Raw genomic sequence first — 23279 nt, 5'->3', positions numbered from 1 at the left:
TTCTTTTTATGGCTGAATAATATTCCATAGTATATATACTATCTTTTTTAAATTTTAAATTCCAGTATAGTTAACATACAGTGTTATATTAGTTTCAGGTGTATGATATAGTGATTCAGCACTCCCATACATCACCCAGTGCTCATCATGACAAGTACCCTCCTTAATCCCCATTTTACCCATCCCCTCCCACCTCCCCTCTGGTAACCATCAGTTTGTTCCCTGTAGCTGAGAGTCTGTTTCTTGGTTTGTTTCTCTCTCTCTTTTTTTTCCTTTGCTCATTTTCTTTTGTTTCTTAAATTCCACATATGAGTGAAATCATATGGTATTTGTCTTTCTCTGACTGACTTATTTTGCTTAGCATTATATTCTCTAGCTCCATCCATGTTATTGCAAATGGCAAGATTTCATTTTTTTTTTTTTTTGATGGCTGAGTAATATTCCGTTGTGTTTATATATACCACATCTTCTTTATCCATTCATCTGTGGATGGATGCTTAGGTTGCTTCCATATCTTGGCTATTATAAATAATGCTGCAATAAACATAGGGGTGCACATATATTTTCAAATTAGCATTTTCATTTTCTTTGGGTAAATATCCAGAAGTGGAAATGCTGGATCATAGGGTAGTTCCATTTTTAATTTGTTGAGGAACTTCCATACTGTTTTCCACAGTGATTTTACCAATTTTTATTCCCACAACAGTGCATGAGTGTTCCCTTTTCTCCACATCTTTGCCAAGATTTGTTATTTCTTGACTCTTTGGTTCTAGCTATTCTGACAGGTGTGAGGTGGTAATCTCATTGTAGTTTTGACTTGTGTTTCCTGGATGATTAGTGATGTTGAGCATCTTTCCATGTGTTTGTTGGCCATCTGTAGGTCTTTGGAAAAATGTCTATTCAGATCATCTGCCCATTTTTAAATCAGATTATTTGTTTTTTTGGTGTTGAGTTATGTAAGTTCTTTATATATTTTTAATAGTAAACCATTATTGGATATATCATGTGCAGATATTTTCTCCCTTTCACTAGGTTGCCTTTTTGTTTTGTTGAGGGTTTCTTTGGCTGTACAAAGTTTTTTTAAATTTTAGTATAGTCCCAGGAGTTTATTTTTGCTTTAGTTTCTCTTGCCTGAGGAGAAATATCCATAAATTTCTTGCTTAGGGTGATGTCCAAGAGATTATAGACTATGTTTTCTTTGAGTTTTAAGGTTTCAGGACTCACATTTAGGTCTTTAACCCATTTTGAGTTTATTTTTGTGTATGGTGTAAGAAAGTGGTCTGGTTTTATTCTTTTGCAGGTGGTTGTTCCATTTTCCCAGTATAATTTATTGAAAAGATTGTCTTATCCCCTTGTATATTCTTGCCTCCTTTGTCATAGATGAATTGACCATATATGCGTGGGTTTATTTCTAGGCTCTCTATTCTGATCTCTAGTCTGATTTGATCTATGTGTCTATTTTTGTGACAGTACCATACTGTTTTGGTTACTATAACTTTGTAGTATAGTTTGAAACCTGGGATTGTGATACCTCCAGCTTTGTTCTTTTTCTTCAATATTTTTTTGGCTATTTGAGGTGTTTTGTGGTTCCATACACATTTTAGAATTACTTGTTCTTGTTCTGTGAAAAAATGCTATTGGTATTTTGATAGGGATTGCTTTCAATCTATAGATTACTTTGGGTAGTATGGGCATTTTAGTGATATTCTTCCAACCCATGATGTGATATATCTTCGCATTTGTGTTGTCTTCAGTTTCTTTCATTCAGAGTACAGTCTGTTACCTCCTTGGTTAAATTTATTCCTATGTATTTTATTCTTTTTGGTACAATTATAAATGGGGTTATTTTCTCAATTTCTCTTTCTGCTATTTTATTATTAGCATACAGAATCACAACCAATTTCTGTATATTAGTTTTGTATCCAGCAAGTTTACTGAATTCATTTATTACTTCTAATTGTTGTTTGGTGGAGTCGTTAGGGTTTTTTGTGTATAGTATCATGTCATCTGCAAATATGGACCATTTTACTTCTCCCTTCCCAGTTGGGTGCTTTTTATTTCTTTTACTTCTCTGATTGCTGTGGCTAGGACTTCTCTACTGTGTTAAATAAAAGTGGTGAGAATGGTCATTCTTATCTTGTTCCTAATCTTAGAGGAAACGCTTTCAGCTTTTTGCCATTGAGTATAATCTTAGCTGTGGATTTTTCGGTGTGCCCTTTGTTATGTTGAGGTATGTTCCCTCTAAACCCACTTTTTTGAGAGGTTGGTTTGTTTGTTTAATGAATGGCTGTTTTATTTTGCCAAATGCTTTTTCTGCATCTGTTCAGATGATCATATGGTTTTTATCCTTCTTATTGTTAATGTGGTGTATCAGATTTGATTGATTTGTGAATACTGAACCACACTTACATCACTGGACTAAATCCCACTTGGTCATGGTGAATGATCTTTTCAGCGCATTGTTGAGTTTGGTTTGTTGACATTCGGTTGAGGATTTTTGCAGCTATGTTTATCAGAGATAGTGGCCTGTAGTTATCTTTTTTTGTAGTGTCTTCATCTGGTTTTGGCATCAGGGTAATGCTGGCCTTATACATTGAATTTGGAATTTATCCTTCCTTTTAGGTTTTTTGGAATAGTTGGAGAAGAATAGGTATTAACTCTTTTTTAAATGTTTGGTAGAGTTCATCTGTGAAGCTGTCTGATCCTGAACTGTTGTTTGTTGGGAGTTTTATGATTACTATTTCAGTTTCATTAATAGTAGATCTGTTCAAATTTTTAATTTCTTTCTGATTCAGCCTAGGAAGATTATGTTTCTAGGAATTTACCCATTTTTTCTAGGTTGTTCAATTTGTCAGAATAAAATTTTTCGTAATATTCTCTTATAAGCCTTTGTATTTCTGTGGTGTTAATTCTCCTCCTTTATTTCTGAATTTATTTATTTGAGTTCTCTCTCTTTTTGTCTTGTTAACTCTGGCTAAAGGTTTATCAATTTTGTTTTTCTTTTCAAAGAAAGAGCTCTTGGTTTCATTTTTTTTTTTTTTTTTTTTTACTCTCTATTTCATTCATTTCCACTCTAATCTTTATATCCTTCCTTCTCTTAGCTTTGGACTTTGTCCTTTTTTTCTAGTTCCTTTAGGTGTAAGGTTAGGGTGTTTATTAGTGATTTTTCTAGTTTCTTGAGATAGGTCTGTCTCACTATAAACTTCCCTCTTTGAACTGCTTTTACTGTGTCCTGAAGATTGGGACCATTGTGTTTTCATTTAATTTGCCTCCATGTATTTTTATTTCCTCTTTGATTTCTTCACTGACTCACTGGTTATTTAGTAGCATGTGTTTGTGTTTTTTTCTAGGTTTGTTTGTTTGTTTGTAACTGATTTCTACTTTTACACTATTGTGGTTGGAAAAGATACTTGATCTAACTTCAGTCTTCTTAAATTTATTGAGATTTAAATTTATTGTGGCCTAACATGTGATCTATCCTGGAGAATGTTCCATGTGCACTTGAAAAGAGTGTGTATTATGCTGTATTTGAATGGAACATTCTGTATATATTTGTTAGGTCCACCCAATCTAATGTCTTGTTCAAAACCACTATTTCCTTGTTGATTTTCTGTCTGGATGACTTCTCCATTGATGTAAGTGGGGTGTTAAAAACTCCTATTATGATTGTATTACCATCAATTTCTCCCTTTATGTCTGTTAATATTTGCTTTATGTATATAGGTGTGAAATTAAATATTTTTAATGGATGTTCATTTATTTATAAGTCTTTCCTCTTTTTTCTCCATTCTCCCTTTTTCCCTGTACAGTGTCTGCACAGTTGTTTTCTTGCTTTTCACCATTAACATATTTGGAGATGGTCGTAGTACTTCTCCATACATAACAGCCATGCTATATATATATGTGTGTGTACCTCTCTCCATTCCCAAGGAAGGGAGGATCAGATTCTCCAGATGTGGGAAGGAACCCCCAGAAGGTGTTCAGTATTGTAATTGTTTTGAATCATTTTTGTCAACATGTTTAGTTTATGTTTCAATTTAAGATTATATTTAAAAGAGCACACCAGGTGTTTTGTTTATTAAAATGGATCTTGGGTTTAAAATGGTAAGAATCTCTTATTTAAAACTGTGGCTTTAAGTGATTTTTTTTTCCAAATTTATAGAAACACTTTTACTTTTTAATAAAGAGTTTTTCCCAAACGAATTGAAGAATGACATGGCATTCCTAGTAGGAGATATTCTGTATTTGATCTGAACCAATTTTGCAACTTATATGAAAATACACTTATTCCTTTCACTATTAATACTTTTGCCTCAGATAAAATACCCAGGAGCCGATATGGATATCACTTTATCTGCCCCATCATTTTGCCGTCAAATCAGTCCAGAGGAATTTGAATACCAGAGAGCATATGGCTCTCAGGAACCTCTGGCAGCTTTGCTGGAGGAAGTCATAACAGATGCCACACTTTCCAGCAAAGAGAAGAAGAAAAAACTGAAGCAGGTAAAAAGGATATTCTTTAGAAGCCATTTCTTCTGCCTGCTGTTCTTAATACTGTTTTTTCTTTTTATTCTCTATTTTAATGGATTTCATATTAATCTCATCTTCTGAGATGTAGCAGTTTTGAAAGTATATTATTCAATTCATATATTTCAGAAGTCTCATGGATGTACACAGTTGTGGTCAGTTTCCCACATCTTTTTCTCCAATGTAGATATTTTACCATTATTGCGCTCTTCATTTATGGAGCCGCTCTCTGTTATTTGTCCTTTGTTTGGGTATGTGGATGGCTAGTGGAGCAATTACTTTAAATTCAGAGAAGCTTTCAAATGAGGACAGATTCCTCTTGATTTTTTCTGAAAGGCAAATTACATTGAATTTGCAGAAATAAGATGTGTAAAATTGAAGAGGCTTTGGTTTTAGATAGCCAGTATCAAATTGGTTTCTTGCCTCAGGCATCCCTGAAAGTGTTTAGTTCCTGCTAGGCAACACAGCTTTGGGTTTCATTGAAGAGTTTTCATTTTTAACTCAAAATAGATTTACTTTGACCATTCTTAAAGTATTGACTCAAGATTAAGGGAATGGTTTTTATTTTTCAAGACTGATTCCTGCAAGCTTGATTCCTGATCATACCATACATATGGGATTATACACAGAGCACCAGAGTTCTAGACTCCCAACCGTATTTTTCTCAGTAATTTTGGAGAAGAGTTCAGTGTTGAGGATCAAAGGAAAAGCATATTGCCTCTCTTTAAGCTTTTCATAAAGTAATATATACTGGAACGTTTTCCCTTCCATTTGAGCAGAAGCAGGTGGGACTGAGTTGGAGAAGCAGGGAGATCGTGAAATGTAATTGGGCCAAAATTTTCTTGAACTGTATAGAACATAAGTTATTTTCAAGTCAGAATTACTTGTGAATATTTTTAAAGTCTATTTATAGTTAGCAAGCGGGGGAAATTTTAAGAAATACGACCGAAATGAGTTTGTTTGAAGATTGGATCAAATTAAAGTTGAATTAGATCTATAGCAAGTGGAATCAAATGATCTCACAAAAAGAAATGGATTTGTATTGGAGTGAATTTAATTATGATTTGTCATCATCTTTTCTGATGGAGAGCAATAAACGTTAAAACAAAATAAAGACAGCCTAGTATGGAATCAGATCAGAAACTCTTTAATTTTAAAATTAGATCACCTAATTTTATTGGTTCTTATCTGGTTTTTTGACTCATCTCGAGTCTTTTCTTTTTTCAGTTTCAAAAATCCTATCCTGAAGTCTACCAAGAACGATTTCCTACACCAGAAAGTGAAGCACTTCTGTTTCCAGAGAAACCGAAACCCAAACCACAGCTGCTAATGTGGGCACTAAAAAACCCTTTCCAACCATTTCAAAGAACTAGAAGTTTTCGGATGTAGTACTTCCATAGCTGTTAGAGATCTCTGTTGTTGTTGCCTCGAGCAGATGGGTGGTTAGAGGACTATGGCGGTGGAAGAAAGAAGAGCAGACAATAGAGACTACTGAAATATAAAGTGAATGGACTTCTAAAAATGTTGAGCCATTATCAGTATTTTTGTAAAGCTCAGTGCTATTTTTAAAAGTGTAAAAATCAGTTAAAATTTAGACAAATATATAGTGTTAATGTTAACGTGTTTATAATTGTTACAAAATTTAAGGGTATTTTTATTTTTTTATTTGTTGTTTTTCATGGTGTTAATAAAATAATTGTGTGTACATTTTAGTTACTGATGTCTTTGTTATAACATGTCTTAAAAATAGTGTATATACTTGAATAAGAAAGACACTGGGTACTGTTACTGTGATGCTATTGATGTCATAGCTTAATAGTTGTGATTTCTCTGTGTAAAATCTGGTTTTCAATGTCGCACAAAAATTCTTAATGTCCTATATTATGATGGCTGTGTCTTCTATTGAGGATTCGTTGGATGTTATGACAGATATAACTAAAGCTGTTTCTTTAATAACATATATATTAGCTGGTATTTACCTCTAAGTGGAGTAGATTTTCATTTTCCTGCAGTGGTGTGATTTCAGTCTTGGCTGAAAACGGAGAATTGAACTGAATAAACTTTTTTGGTCCCCTTACACCCGTAATTGTAAGTCAGATCTTTGTTATTTCATGAAAAACACAAATGGGTTAAGGAAAATGAGACTACTTCCTTTATATTTCCCCCAGCTTCCTCATCCTTTTGAAAGTAAATGGAATGTAAATAAATACTGTTTTTTGTTTTTTTTATATTTTATGTGGTTCTGCTTTAGCCTTTATTTAGGTTAGTTATAGAACATCCTCAAATGCTAAACATCATTATCTTTGCCAGTGTTCTCACATCAGTCACTTATTTCTATGGTAAGTGACATTTAGGCTTTTGTACTAACCTTAAGGAGGTGCTTTGTCCATTTCTTTTGCTTTGCTTAGCCCTTTTGCAAATAATGGTACACTTAGATTATGGAGCATCTGGAAGCTTTCTTTATAAGTAATTACCCTAAATCTTAAGAGTAACAGTCACTAGTTGGCTTGTTTTGCCCTTTGGACTGAATTTTCCTTGCCTTTGTGAGCTGACCCTGTTCTTTTGTAGCAGATGCTTCCTACATTTGATTCAGATTTTGTTTACTTAAAAATGGATAAAAGTATTCCTATTGATTTGGGTACCACCTTTCCTTCCAAATATATAAAGTAATGGGAGATTTTTAGTGTTTCAATATTTGTTTTCAGACCTTGGAATAATGTCCTGAGCAAAGAATAAGTCTACTTCTGCTCTCTTTGCTCTCCAATGCAGAATGTACTTTCCAGAGTCTCCTCTCCTATTGAATATCTTTAGAAATATATGCGACTGTTTTTTTATTCCCTTAAGATTACATTTTTTTAAAAAAGATTTATTTATTTATTTTAGAGAGAGAGCACGGGGTGGGAGGGGCAGAGGGCGAGGGAGAGAGAGAATCTCCAGCAGACTCCCGGCTGTGCGAGGAGCCTGATGTGGGGCCTGATCCCACTACCCTGAGATCATGACCTGAGCCAAAATCAAGAGTCAGACGCTTTACCAATTGAGCTACCCAGGTACCCCAAGATTACTTTAAAGAAAAAAGTATAATTTACTAAAACATCACCACTACCTAAGTATGAAATTGCTGAGTGGATAATACCAGTCTTTCAAAGTGGTTGTACAGTGAACTCCCATTGGCAGTGTGAGTTCTTTTTGCTTAATGTCCTCACCAAAAGTGGCTATTGTCAGTTTGAATTGTCATCAGTGAGGTGGGTGTATAATTGTATCTCATTATGGTTTTACTTTGATTTATTAATATGGCTAAAGATGAAGACTTTTTCCATATTTTTTTTACTTTTTCCACTTCTAGTTAAATTTAAACATCAGCTTGTCAAGCTTCATGTGTGCACGCGCACATACACACACACACACACACGGAGTTGGGATTTTGATTTGGATTGTACTGAATTTATAAATCAATTTGGAAAGAATTGCTATCTTTACAATATTAAGTCTTCCAGTTGAAGAACATGGTTTCTCTCTCCATTTATTTAGAATAAATGAGAAAAAAAAAAATTCTCTGTAAAGTCTTGTAAATCTTTTGTTAGATATGTTCCTAGATATTTGATACTTTTAAAAAAAAATTAGTATCAAAATTCTGAAATATTCACAAAAGTAAAGATAGTAGTACCCATCCCTAACTTCAGTAATTATTATTCAACTGATAAATACCTTGATGTTTGATCATACTGTAAATGGGGTTATTTCAAAATTTCTTCTTTCTGTTTCTTGCTCATATATAGCATAAAACTGATTTTTGTGCACTGATTTTTATACCCAACCTCCTTGCTAGACTTTCCTATTAATTCTAAGTGTCCAGTGTGATTTTTTTGGATTTGCTACACTCACTACATAATAAGCAAACAATGACAGTTTTTTGTTTTTCATTTCTGTGGTTGACAGCATTTAAAATCTCCCCAGTGATCCCTGCCTCTTGGTATTTGTCCCAGTGTGTAATCTTTCCTTGAGTGTGAGTTGGATCTAGTGACATATTTCTAACAAACAATATGGCAAAACGATAGGATATCTCCTTTGAGATTAGATCACAAAAAGGCTCTGGTTTCCATCTTGCTTGCCGTCTCCCTCTCTCTCTCCCAGGCCTGCTCTGAGGAAAGCCAGCCGCCCTGTGTGAGCTGCCCTACGGAGAGGCCCCTCAGGCAAGAAACTCCTGTCTCTGCCTACTAGCTAGTGAGGATACGAGGCCTGCCAACAGCTGTATGATCTTGGAAGTGGATATTCTGAGGCCTGCCCGCCGCCACGTGAGTGATCTTGGAAGCACATTCTCTCAGTCAAGCCTTGAGGTGAAGGCAGCCTTAGCTGACACCTTGACGGCAGCCTGGGACAGGCCCTGAGCCAAAGGACTCAGCTAAGCTGTGCCTGGATTCCAGAGCCACAGAAACCGTGAGGTGGTAAATATTGGTTGTTTCTAGCCACTTAGTTTTGGCGTAATTTGTTATGACGCGATAGATACAATACACTTAATTCTTATTCCCTCCCTTACTCCCTCCTTCCCTTCGTCCCTCCTTTCATCCTTCCCTCCGTCATTTTTTTAAATTATTATAAAATGTCTCTATCTCTGGTAATGCATTTGTTTGCAGTCTTTTCATTTTGTTATATTTTAGTTGTGTCCCTTATAAACAGCATATGGTTGGATTATTTTTTTAAGATGCCAGCATGACAATTTTTGTTTCTAACTGAAATGTTTAGACAAATTATATCTCATATAATTACTCTGTATTTAGATACAAATATTTATCGATGTTTTATAGCTCTTTGTCTCCACTTTCTTGACTTAGAATTTTACAAATCATTTCATGTTTTCTCCTACTAATTTGAAACTAAACACTGTTTCTAATCTTCCTGTTGGGTCCTTGAAAATTACATCTTATATACTAATTTATCAAAGTTTAAAGTTAGTAAATACATTTTACCCTCCTCTCAGACTGTTCAGGGACCTTAAAGCACTAATAACACTCCCCCCCAAAAAACAGATAGTGTTCTGTGATGTATTTTAATTTTATTGTTTTTAAACCTCATACTAGGTTGTTTTTATATGTAACCCTTGTTTATTAGACTTACCCATATTTTACCACGTTTTTCCTTCTTCTGAGAGTACATTCTTTAGAATTTATCTTCGGTGTGTGCTGGTTTTTGTCTGAAAACTTTTTAATTTGGCCCTTACTCTTTTTTTTTTAAATAGCTTTATTGAAATGTAATTCACATACTATAAAGTAACCCATTTAAAGTATATAATTCTGTGGGTTTTGGTAGGTTACAATTTTAATTTTTTAAGTTGTGATTAAATATATATAACAAAATTTGCATTTTAATCATTTTTAAGTGTATAATTCTGTATAAAGAACACCTTCATTCTCTACAGATATTTCTGCTATTTATAGAATTCCAGGTGGAGGGTTATTGTATTTCAGTACATTGTAGGTATTCCTTTGTTAGCTGGCTTCCTTTGTTACCTCTTTGTAAATAACATGTCATGTTTTGGCAGGCTGCTTTTTAAGATTTTCTCTTTGTCTTTGGTGGTCTGTGGTTTACAACGACATACCTAGTTTATATAATATACTCTTTAAATGATCATTCTGCTTGGTATTTGTGGGGCTTCTTAAAAAAGAGGATCAAGGTCTTTTACCATTTTATTTTTTAAAAAATATTTATTTATTTTAGCGAGAAAAAAATGCAGGGGACGGTGAGGGAGAGAGAGAGTGAGAGGATCTCAAGCAGACACCCCACTGAGCAGGGAGCCGAAGGTGGGGCTTGATCTCATGACCCTGAGACCATGACCCTGAGATCATGACCTGAGCCGAAATCAAGAGTCAGAAGCTTAACCAAATGAGCCACCTAGGTGCCTCTCTTTTACCATTTTAAATACTGCCTTTGTCATAATCTCTCCTCTGCTTATGATTCTTAAACATATTTTAAATCTTTTCACCCTATCCTCTCTCTCTTAATCTCTCACATACCTTCCATATTTTTGCCTTCCTATGCTGCATTCTAGATAATTTCTTTACTCTTTCTTCCATTTCAGCACATCTCTCTTCAGGTGTGTTTAGTCTCCTGTTAAATTGGAATTTATTTTGGAATTTACATCCAGTTTACAGCTCAGGAAACCGAGAGTCAGGTTGAGTAACTTCCTCAAGATCCCCCAGCTTGTGAACAGCATAGTCAACGACCACAACCTGCTCTGTGGGGCTGCACAGCCCGGCTCCAGACTCTCACTGAGCACTGCTTTATCATGTTTATGAGCACTGGGTGGATATTTATGTAGAAGCGCGCACATTATTTTTCGATTTATACTTTCTAAAACTTAAGCGCTCAAATTTCTTTTTGATTTGTAGTGTTTTCTTTGTTCTAACCTAGCTTTGCCAAATTCATTTCCACTGTTTCTCTGGTCATTTTCTATGAATATCTGCTGAAAATTTTTCACTGAATTTCCTGCGTATTTCCACAAATACTGCAACAGTGCTGAAACCAGAGTATTTCTTAGAAGCTCTGTGGTGCAATCAGGTATTTCTTTGTAGGTATGCCTTTTAAGGTATTATTATGTGCAATTGCTTTTGTTTTTAGGTCTGATGAGTAGAAAATGTCCTAGGGATTGTCATTAATCTGAGAGACTATGATAAGGAATTATCAAATGAGTGTTCCATACAGAAAATTTGAGGGTACTACAGCACATTTCAAGGTTGAGTGTATCTCGGGTATAAACAGAGTAATGGGATTCAGCCATTCTTCATTCTGATTTCTCATGCATCTTTGTGTTCCTCTATCTGCCTTCAGGGAAGTCATAGCTGGGCTTTAGCAAACATAGTAGATGTATCTGTCATGACTTAGCATTTGTGTTACCCAGGAGCTTGATTCTGATTCCCATACCCAGAAGAGAGTTTCTGTACATTTTTATAGGAAATATAACTTAAAAAGAGCCAGTATTTGTGAACCGTTGATGGTCAAGAAGAGGATACTGAATGTTTCTATATTTAGAATGTCACAAAATCTTCTGTCATGATTGAAAGAGAAATCAATTAAAATGGTTCTTTACTATATGGGTGTGGCTGAATCTTTATTATTTTTACCTTTACCCTGAAGAACAAAACCTGGCAAATGTTAAAGTCCTGGAGGTAAAGTAAGAGTGTTCTTACCTACTAAAATCAGTATTAAGAGGCAATTCAACTGTATGTCTATCCATCATCATAGTATTTGCCCAAATTTTAAGTGTTTACTTCAAAATGAGACACTGGAAATTCTAATTTTGTGACATTTGGAATCATTTTGCCCTTGCATTTTCTTGCTAATGACACCATAACCTGCAAAAAAGTATAACATCTTGGGGCGCCTGGCTGGCTCAGTCAGTTAGGTGGCTGCCTTTGGCTCAGGTCATAATCTCAGGGTCCTGGGATCGAGCCCCACATTGGGCTCCTTGCTCAGCAAGGAGTCTGCTTCTCCCTCTCCCTTAGCCCTTCCTCCTCCCCCTGCTCATGCTCACACTCTCTCTCAAATAAGTAAATAAAATCTTAAAAAAAAAAAGAACATAATGAGTAACTTCTGATGGATTTTTTTTTGTGTGTTTTAGTGTCTATGTAACCTCAATGTTTCAACTTCCAATTTGAGAAAATGAAATGGGGAAAATAATGGGACAACAGGGTACTAGCCCATTAAATAATAAAAAATGTCACATGTTTATTTTTTTTTTAATTTTATTTTTTTTAAGATTTTATTTATTTGCGAGACAGACAATGAGAGACAGAGAGCATGAGAGGGAGGAGGGTCAGAGGGAGAAGCAGACTCCCTGCTGAGCAGGGAGCCCGAAAAAATGTCACATGTTTAGTGCATATTTGTGTTGCTCTGTAAATTTCATAATTCAGTGAATCTAAGATTTAGTTTAAAAACCATTTACAGTTTTTGCCAATTCCGTTGTGGAGAATTGTTAAGTGAATTGTTTGCTTCACTTGAGTATCTAGAATAAATTATAGTTTCCATAAACTGTCCCTGTCTCAAAACAAAAAATAATATATGTATTTGGCTGGGTGTATTCACTGTATAATACTTCGGTTGGGGCTCTTCTGTCAAAACTGAGAACAGTATCCAGAGCCTTGTTTAGGGCATAAAACAGAAGTTATTCTCCCTTCTTCCAGCCTCCACAAATTTTCCTTCTTGTTGCCAGCATCTCTCTAATAGTAATAAGATGGTCTTCTTGAGTATTCTAGTAAAACAAATAAAGCTTAATTTAAAAAAAACTCTGAGGACTAAAAATCATTTTATTTTCATAAGAAATAAGTAAACTACAATTGATATTTAAGAATTGAAGTACCTTTGATCAGTGTAGGGTAACCCAACATGGGCATGAAGAGATCTTTTGCTCACTGTTTCCACTAAGAACTTGTGCCCTGTGGAAGGGTTTTGGCAACAAACATTTCAGTGATAATTTACCAAGATAGCGGAATGGTTTGCTGTGAAAAATAGTTATGCCAGGATAAAATGCAGTCTCTGATTTTGAGAGCCTATGATGCCAGTTTATTTCTATTTACTGATGTATACGTTATCTATATTTTAAAAAAATTCGGTGTGTTTTAGCAAAATCACATCATGCGAAAGATGTTTTGAAGATGAGAAGCGTGTGGCTGAACGTTTCTTCACATGAGATCTTAAGACAGACCATAAAACGAGGCATAAAGGAAAAGAACAGCAGAAATGAGCCTTCTTGCTTACTGATTCTGCTTATTTTTTCATTAAACATTGGATTTTGCCCATATGCAAGTTTGTCCTAAAGATTCTAATCTTAAAAAAGCTTTCTGACTTAGAAAAAAATTTAAGACTTTTCTAAAGGGAATGTATAAGGTGGTCAAATCTGATTGGATAATACTGCTTCAGTGTTTAACTCTTAATAATTACCTGAAGCAATAATTAACATTTAAAATATACATTGACATCATTTGTAAATTTCTTTAAACTTTCTACTCATCAAAATGCCAAGTATAATTAGCCACAATTACTGCTTAAAGATGATGAAGGCTTTGATTTCAGGAAGTTCCTCACTCTTCTTTTCACAGAGAATTGAATTCAGTAATCTGTTAAGGCCCTAGGAGGGGTCTGGTTTAGGCCGACTCTTCAAAAGTCATGACCCATCTAACAAGGACAGATGATCCCAGGAGGGGCAGTCTTGTGTTGGTAATGATTGTACCATAAGGGAAAAACTAGAGATTTTATTTAAAAGTTCTGTATATTTTATATAATTAGTAAGCCATTAATTGTGGAAATAAGAAGCTTGAAAATTGATCATCTTTATTTTGACAGAAGTAACTGTGGGTAATATTCTGGCTCCTGTATGAGCACATTTTTCTCCAAAGCCCCACAGGGCTCTATTGCTTGCTAAGCACTCTTCAAAAGTGGGCAATAAATGGTAAAAATGAGCAGTTATGTACATGCAGCAGCAGATAACTTGGGTTAAATGTCAGGTTATTAGATTTTAAGGTGAAAAAAATTGCCTGCGAAATTCATTTTGAGGAAAAAACCACAGAGGTAGGATAATTTTGTGCAAGTCAGCCCCTTGCCTCAGCTACTTTTCCTGCAATGTGGCAAGAACTGCCTGCTCTCTTTCCTTAGAATAAATCTTGTTTTACTCTTATTCCTCAGACTCATTTTTTGATCTCTAAACCAAGCCCTTTATAGTAAGTGTGGAAATCGCATCTGGGGTAAAACATGAGTTTACCAATGATGTTTTTGGAGTTGACCGTATCAGCATTGTATAAGCAGTCCCGTAAGCAGAGCCCAGGAAACAGCTTAGAGGTCACTGCGAAGATGAGTGACTTTATCTGAGGCGGACAGGGTGGTGGAGGGAACACTGTGTTAGCAACTCCAGTGGTCCCAGGGGAGAGCTTGGGGAGGCTTTCCTCTCCCTCCCCCGAAAGAAACATGACTAAGGAAACACTGTAATTGCTTTGCAAATGTCACCTCTAGGCAAGACTCTTCCTCCCTTCTTTCCAACTAAATTAGTACCCAAAGGTCCTTCCCACTAGGATGTATAACACCAATATTGGTTAGACATCAGAATATGTGGGTTTTCAACTGTAGCTCTACCAGTAAGCAGTTGGGCAGTCACATGCTCTCTGGGTTTTGGTTTCCGCAGTAAAGGGACGGGATTGGATTTCAAGGGTCACAAACTCCAATGTCTTCTGGGGACGGGACGATATTAGAAGTTGCTAGGAGTGAAAGGGCCAGTGGAGGGTTGGAGTATGCGAGTCCTACACCAGAGTATTTGAAACAAAACCAAAATGTCAAATGCCAGTGTTGGCCAAAAAAATACGATGTGCAGAGATGACAAAATTTGCATTAGGTGAGCTGTAAGGTCGCTTCTGGTCCTGGTGTTTGGTGATTTTTTTTTTTTTTAACCTTTTCCCACTCTTGGTCCTTTATTGCCTTGTGCTTATTTTCCTCTATCTGTCTCTTGAGCTCTTCTCCTTTTGTTCTGAGTAGAACATATGTCAGCACACTCAGTTCTGTATGAAAATAGAAGAAAACCTGTCAGGGTAAGTTTAAAGTCAATGCTAATGCATCATGAATTGCTTTTTTCCGAAAGAAATTCTATCCTCATCCTCAGGCTTGTTGTAAATGCGTCTAACTTGAACTGCCATTTGCCTCTGTTTATATTATTATGCTGGTTGGTTTCATCCACAATAGCGAACAGAACATTTTTCTTCATTAGTGTCAATGCTTGCGTGTTATATGTTTGCACCTGTCATCACAGTTGTTGATAAAATATTGAAGAATTTTGGGGAGTCATCGTGCCAACCTAAATTGCTAGACCCAACCTTTAGTCTCCTTGTATATGTTTATTTTCTCTAACAGGTGGCTTTTTACCTACGTTGTCTTGTTGGTGAAAGCAAAACCAACAGTACTTTTTCATTTCTGGAGCACTTCATGCAGGGCTCACCCCTACATTTTCGGACATAATCTTTTCAAATCCCAGAGGGCACACAGATGCAGACGAGGCAACAGGTCCGGAGAGGTCCTCGGTCAAAAAGCAAAACTTCAACTCTGCTCTTCTCTTTGATGATCCAGTAGTCTCCCCTTTCACCACACTAAATCCTATCCCTGTCAGGGGAGGTAGGTGGGCTTGATCCAAGCCAGTCTCCGCAAAAGGGTGCTTTGTGTGTGTGGGGTTCCCTTTATCCTCTATCTGTGCCCCTTCATTTTCACTGGGGTCCTTTTCTCTTCACCCCCCACCTCAGCTGTGCTCATGGGTCTCTCAAGCATTGGTTTTGTCTGAGCTGCCTTTTAGGAGCTGGCGGAACAGCCCAGTGTCTGTGTGGTATTGTGCGCTCACTTCAGGGTCACCGCCATGATGCTGACCTTTGCCCTCAATATATCTCCCCTGCGCATCAGTTCTAGAAAGACTAGTTAGCTATCCAAATAGTTAGAGCTCTGTCAGTTATTCTTTGTTTGGCTTTGCTTTGTTTTTTTTTGTTGGTTTGTTTGTTTTTTAGATCCTTAATATGCCAGGTCCTCGGCTGGGCAATGATGGAGGAATACAGCGGGCTCGAACTCCGAAGGCATCTAGTCCAGGGGGGATAATGCACCCGCCTACAGGTCAGTGCAGACGATGACCTAGGCGCCAGGGAGCCCTGTGCAGGGCACAGAGGAGAGGAAAGTGATTTTTCCAGGGCAGTGGGAGGCAGAGGGAAGATGTCACTGAGGAGCCCTGAGGAACATGTCCACCGGGAGGACGGCCAGGCAAAAGACATTTCCTTCAGCGGGACCGGCGTGAAAGAAGGCTGCAGAGCCAGGGAGAAGTGATTTGTCATTCCCTGGAGTCCATGTAATACTAGTATTTGCATAAAGAGTCTTGGATGGCTTTATCTCAAGGAGTGGGTCTAAGGGGATTCCATGACGTGTAGCAGCGCAGGTGGGGGAATTATTTTAAGTGAGGACTTTTATGGCATCTCTCAGGTAACATCTGCAAGGTGGCTTCCTCTTCTGCATACTCCAGCCCCATACATCCAGACCCTGTGCTCTTGGGAATTTGCTTGTGAATCCGGTTTCAGTTGCGGCTGCATCATGGTCTCTCCTTCCAAGTGTTCGCAGGGCACGCCTGTGTTCATTTGTCCTGGTGCTTTTACAAAGGTTGCAAAAAATCATTGGTATCGACAAGCGTTCCTTGTGCTTTATTTAGAAGAGCGATCCTTTTATTTGCCCATTTCTATTTTCCCTTCAACAACCTGATATATTCCGTGCCTCCGGGTCTATACCGTTCCATTTCATAACATTTAATGAATGTTAGAACTGGCTCCGCAAATGCATTGCCTTAATCTCGTTGCCTGCAGTGTGATGCTTTTAATATTTTCTCCACATGTGAACTCAGTGTTTTCCTTTAGCTTTTCTTTAATTTCCATGTGGTTAATCCCCTTCTACTGCAGGGAGTGTGGATATTTATAGATTTCTTCCTTTCACTCTGTCTTCAATAATTTTCTTTTTACATTCAGTGAACATATCCATCACAATAAATGTTCCTTCCCCTATTTGTATTTACTTGCATTTATATAAACCAGACTCCCTTTTCATATCATTATTAATGTTTGTTACAGTTTTCAGTAGCTTGGGAAGCTGGCTATTAGAGGTGGCACAGAGCTTCAAGTTGTCCTGTTAGAGATCAAATGACTCATGTCATGGTGCCTGGTTTCAAATTTTATCATTAAGTCAAAGCCAAAGTTATGTAGTTTTTTTTAATTGACTCAATATAAAATGAGAGGATTAAATAAGCATCTCTAAATTATTCCTCATTTCATTAAAATGTTCTTGACTTGACAGCCCTTTTATGCATGGAAAGATGCAAAGTATTCCCAATTAACAGGGTTGAATATTTTCATAATCAAAAGCCCAATTTTGTAAACTTTTATAGCCCCTTGTAGATATTAGTAGGGATTGAGTTATAAGCAGTTAACGTTAGTAATACTTAGATGCGATGCCTTTCTGGTAGCTCAATTTTTTTTTAATGGACTATAGAATGATATAGTTGGAAAACTCATTTAGGTGCTTCAGATATAGACTTCTAATATAAGCTAATTTTTTTTTCTATCACTATGCATGTCATTAGTTTATAGATGGTAAGAAAGCATGTAATTGACATGGCTCATATTGCTGTTCTTTAGGCAGAAATAAACTGGGTCTGGACATAATCAAACTTCTATAGCTTGTGTGGTTTTCTCAGAAAACATCTTGCAGAGTAGCCCCGTGTGCCTCTGAGAACCTCCTGGAGCAGTCATTCCGCTGGAGGACTGAACCCTGTGCTCTCCTATCACTAACCATTTTGACTGGTCAGCAGCTTCTTCAGATACGAGATGCATTTCCATGATTTCCCTTGTTAGATGCCTTTTCATTTCTTAACTGCATTTTGGGAGCGCTTAAATATTTGTTTCAAAACCCTACATCTTTGTTACATTTTTCTGTAGTAAATGTGGAATGTTAGAAATGGAGAAATTATTTATTTTGGTTGATTCTAGTTCTCATTTCAATGTTTTACTTCTGTAGCTTTTTTTGGGTATCTCCAATATAATTAAGTGATCAGCTGATTTTTAGGATTTTAGGATTCATTCATCCCTACTATCATATTATAGCTAAGAAACACATTTTCTTCCTTCACATTTCAGCATCTCTGAAACTAGGATGCATCTTTCAGCTGATGGTGTGTCACTGTTGAATTGGCAGCGTTTAAAAATGTTTAGAGGTGGAAAAATTGATGGTGTCCTAGATTTTATAAAACATGGCATTTTATTTCTCTCTCCTTTTTAAACCACTTTATCAAGTGGTGATTGACCTACAAAAAAAGGTACCTTTCTAACGTATACAACTTTATGGGTTTGGAGATAAGTATACTTTCATGAAAATCAGCACCACATCTATGCCATAAACATCTATCACCTGCCCTCTGTTGTGTGTGTGTGTGTGTGTGTGTGTGTGTGTGTGTAAGAACACTTAACATAAGATCTACCCTCTTAGCAAGTATTTAAATGCAGAATACAGTATCGTTACCTACAGGCACTATGCTGTTCAGTAGTTCTGTAGGGCTTATTCATCTAGCATGACTGAACTCGGTACACTTTGACTAATACCTCCCTATTTCCCCTCCTCCCAGCCCCTGGTAACCATCATTCTACTCCCTGCTTCTGTGAGTTTGGCTACTTTAGATTTCTCATATCATAGTCTCACATAGTATTTGTCGTTTTGTGTCTGCCTTGTTTCATTTAATATCATGTCCTCCAGGTTTAGCCATGTTGTCACAAATGGCAGGATTTCCTTCTTTTCTTCAGGCTAGATAATATTCTATTGTATGTATATACCACGTCTTCTTCATGCTTTCATCTCTCAATGGACATTTAGGTTGTTTATATGTCTTGGCTATTGTGAATAATGCTGCAGTGAATGTGAAGGTACAGATATCTGAGATCCTGATTTCATTTCTTTTGGATATATTTTTATTTTCTACGGACGGATAATGGGAGGTGGTTCATGGTGTCAGTGACTTTGTTTATGTACGGAGTAAACATTCCTGAGTGTTCTCTGAGCTTGCTTCTTTTCTATCCTGTAGTTCTTATGCAAATTTCTCTTGCACTTGTTCATGTATTTATTCATTCTCTTCAGTTAGTAGAACTGACGTATTTAACAGAAGGTAATTTTTTTTTTTTTTTTGGAAATGTACTATGTACTCTCCTCTCCTGAATTTCTGTGTATATGACTCTATTCCTGGTCAGGCCAAGGCATCTTTCTGCAGCGAGGGTGGGGGAGTGAGAAATTATAGAACTAGGAGTGGGATTAGGAATTTTATAACAAGAATGCAAAGAGAAAGAGTAAGCGTTCAGCTTTTAATTATGATGGAATTTTTAAGTTTTTATTCAAATTCCAGCTAGTTAACATACAGTGTTATATTAGTTTCTGGTGTACAATACAGTGATTCTACACTTCCACACAACACCCTGTATTCATCACAGCAAGCGTGCTCCTTAATCCCCACCACCTATTTCACCCATCCTCCCACCCACCACCCCTCTGGTGACCATCGGTTTCTTCTCTGTAGTTAAGAGTCTGTTTCTTGGTTTACCCTCCCCTCTCTCTTTTGTCCCTTTTGCTCATTTGTTTTGTTTCTTAAATCCCGCATGAGTGAGATCATATGGTATTTGTCTTTCTCTGACTTATTTTGCTTAGCATGATACTCTCTAGCTCCATCCATGTTGTTGCAAATGGCAAGATTTCATTCCTTTTTATGGCTGAGTAATATTCCATTGTATATATGTATATACAACCACTTTTTTATCTGTTCATCAGTCACTGGACACTTGGGTTGTTTCCATAATTTGGTTATTGTAGATAATGCTGTTACACATATCAGGGTGCATGTATCCTTTTGAATTAGTATTTTAAAAAAGATTTTATTTCTTTATTTATTTTAGGGAAGGAGAACCCATGAGCAGGGAAAAGAGCAAAGGAGGAGGGAGAGGGAGGAGGGGAAAGAATCTCAAGCAGACTTCCTGCTGAGTGTAGAGTCCTATGCAGGGCTCGATCTCACGACACTGAGATCATGACCTGAGTCAAAATCAGGAGTCAGACACTCAACCAACTGTGTCACCCAGGCACCCCGTGAATTAGCGTTTTTGTATCCTTTGGGTAAATACATAGCAGTGCAATTGCTGGATCGAAGGGTAGTTCAATTTTTTTTTTTTTATAGCATGGGCAACATGGAAAGTTTGACTTAGTCAAGAGAAGGAAGGATTTTCTAAATTTTTTAAGGCTCCAAAACATACTAAGAGAAAAATTTGGTAGGGCTAGATTGTGGAAATTCTTTGAGAGTCTAGAGGGCTTGAGTTCTCTAGGAAGAAGGAATTTGGATCAAATAAAGGCTCTATACTTTTGGTCACATGGACAATGGTTCCTGTTTTTTTCCTTAAGGTCCTTGTTTACCCCCTTCTTTGGACTGTGCCTCAAATGGAGACAGTCTAGCAATATTAGGAAAGGCATGGAATTGTCTGCGAACATTAGAGCTAGTGGTCTGCTCCCTGTCAGAGCATGAGGGAGGGCAAGGACTCTAGTTCTAGGTTGACTTAAGCCTTAGCTCTGGTCCAGGACCTGCGGAACGTCACGTAGTGGGGAAAGCTGGAAAAGTAAGACAGGCTGTGCTCCTCTTGAGCAGGAGACCATGTAGTCTTTCCATGCCTGGAGCTTTCCACAGCCTCAGATGATGCAGTGGACCAGAACAGGCCTGATCAGAGTGAAGAGACTGTATTGTGAGAGCCTTCATGTGTAGAGGGCAGGATTACAGTTTCTCCATCAGAAACCGCCTGATTATAGGCAGAACTGAGTAGATGAGACAGTGATCTCATGGCCCATGGGACCTAAAATATTTACTGATCCTTTTCAGAAAAATGTTGCCAACTCCTGGTATAGGAAATACTGAGTTTTAGGGCTATAATCATAAACATAGTGTATTAATTGATCTCAGGCAATTGAAGGTGTTAATGATTATAGGAAGATGTAAAATAATGGATTATTTAATGTGACGATTTATTGGAAAATAAAATTAGGAATTGCTTAGTTTGGTTGATTATCATAGACTTGAGTGGCTTAAACAGCAAACACTTCTCATAGTTCTGGAGGCTGGGAAGTCCTAGATCAGAGTGCCAGCAGATCTGGTATCTGGTGAAGTCTTGCTTGCAGGCTTGCCACCTTCTTCTTGTATCCTCACATGGCCAAAAAAAAGAGTGAGCTGGCTCTCTAGCCTTTTCTTGTAAGGACACTAATCCCAGTCTTGAGGGTGGAGCCCTCCCAAAGGTCCCACCTCATAATACAATCAGATTGGGATTAAGGTTTCAACATATGAATTTTATTGGGGGACACAAACACTAAGTCCATAACATGAATAATGCAGAAATTATATAGAATCTGAATTAAAATAATTGATCTCAATTTGGAAAAGAAGCTAAGAGAGAATCAAATCCAGAACTAAAATAGTCCAATTAAGCCCTAAGTGTTACCATTTATTAAGTACCAGCCTGCATCAAGAGTTAATAATGGGCTTATACTAAAAAAGTGGAAGAACTATGTTGTGAAAAATCATGTATCATCTTGACAAGTTGGAAGGACTCATTAAATGTATGTATTTATGATTTAAATGAAAATGATTATAGTAGGTATTTGTTTTATATTTTGTAATTCCTCATTTTAACTTTTAAATCAAATATTGTCTTGATTGCATCAGATAACAAGGTATCCGATATGTTTAATTTTGTTAATTGGCAAATCCTGAGTTTCTTACTGCCCAGCAGGATAGAGTCTAGTTAGGAAGATTGGACAAGTAACCATAAATAAATTGCTTTGATTTGCTTCCCTTCCTTCCCCCCTCCTGCCATCTCCATGTAGGGTAAATGGATTTGCCACCCAAAGCTATATACGACGTGTCAGGCAAAGTCTCTACAGTGTGGGCTTGTGTCTATATCTGTTGGCCATCTGTACGTCTTCTTTGGAAAAATGTCTATTCAGGTCCTCTGCCCATTTTTTAAATCAGATTTTTTTTTTAAGATTTTATTTATTTATCTGACAGAGAGCATAAGCAGGGGGAGTGGCAGAGGGAGGGGCAGAGGGAGAGGGAGAGGGAGAAGCAGGCTCTCGACTGATCAGGAAGCCCAACACAGGGCTTGATCCCAGGACCCTGAGATCGTGACTGAGCCACCCAGGTGCCCCGATTGTTTGTTTTTTGTTGTTGAGTTGGGCTTGTATATAACTTGAAAGCGGAGTTCCTTTTCTGTCCCTTCTTCCTTTGGCTAATGCCTCTTAAAACAAATCACAGCTGCTATGGTTGAACAAGTCTGTGAATATACTAAACATCATTGACTTGTGCCCTTAAATGGGTGAATTTGTATGGGATGTGAAACATATCTAAATAAAACTGGTACAAAAACAATCACAGGAGAAAATAAAAAAACTTCTTAGTGCCCAGTTCATGGAATAGAACTGAAAATAAAAACATATTTCAGCACTATGTGTTAGAAACTTACATATGGATAGATATGAGTATCAAAATTGCATAGCAACTTAATACATTTACCTCTGTTGAAGGTCATAAAAAGGCTATTCCAAACAGTGCTTTTATTTATATAGGTGTACTGTAAGGAGAAAGCTATTTTGTTTTTATTATCCAAGTGTAGAAAATATAATATTAGGCAGAACAAAACAGAGTTATATTTTCTAGGTTTAAAGTAATTAAATTATAGATCTGGAAGCCTTTTTTTTTCTTATTAAATATAAAGAATTTCCAGGCCTTTCGTGAGATCCCATTATGCCTGGGCTCATCTAAGCTGCACACTGGGTAGACAGTAATAAGGCTGATTTTAATTTACAAACACAGGAATAAACATTCACATTAATTCCATCCTATTTTAAAGAGTGAGATTAAGAAATGTAAAAATGCACTCATTTTAACAGTGTTTCCATTGTTTAAGACATTTTTTTGGCACTATTTTCTTTTAACTTCATGATAATCATACCTCATTCATGTGTATGTGAGTGTGTGTCCATATATAGTATTCATTAGAATCATCACTTGTTTCCAAATGCCTTTTGGTTATTGGTTATAGCTGGTACCAATTGGCCATGGAGTCTTGGCTCACATCCGTTAGATGCATTGGTTCAGGTAGGAGTGCTGGTGTGAGCTAAGCAATGCCCTGTACCAG

General features: G+C 36.8%; 1 protein-coding gene across 1 annotated transcript in view; it reads left to right on the top strand.

The window, feature by feature from the left end:
• Window positions 1-6215, top strand: part of DEPDC1B (DEP domain containing 1B) — an 81398-nt gene extending 75183 nt beyond the window's left edge. The window contains exons 10-11 of the mRNA XM_021701960.1: window positions 4318-4503; window positions 5755-6215. Of these exons, the coding sequence (XP_021557635.1) occupies window positions 4318-4503; window positions 5755-5916 (348 nt within the window). The 3' untranslated portion in view covers window positions 5917-6215. The remainder of the gene's footprint in view (window positions 1-4317; window positions 4504-5754) is intronic.
• The last annotated feature ends 17064 nt before the right edge of the window (window positions 6216-23279 follow it).

The sequence above is a fragment of the Neomonachus schauinslandi genome, chromosome 7 (genome assembly GCF_002201575.2).
Source record: "Neomonachus schauinslandi chromosome 7, ASM220157v2, whole genome shotgun sequence".
Classification (NCBI taxonomy): Eukaryota; Metazoa; Chordata; class Mammalia; order Carnivora; family Phocidae; genus Neomonachus; species Neomonachus schauinslandi.
Note: the sequence above shows the minus strand (reverse complement) of the source record. Positions and strands in the feature narration are given on the sequence as shown.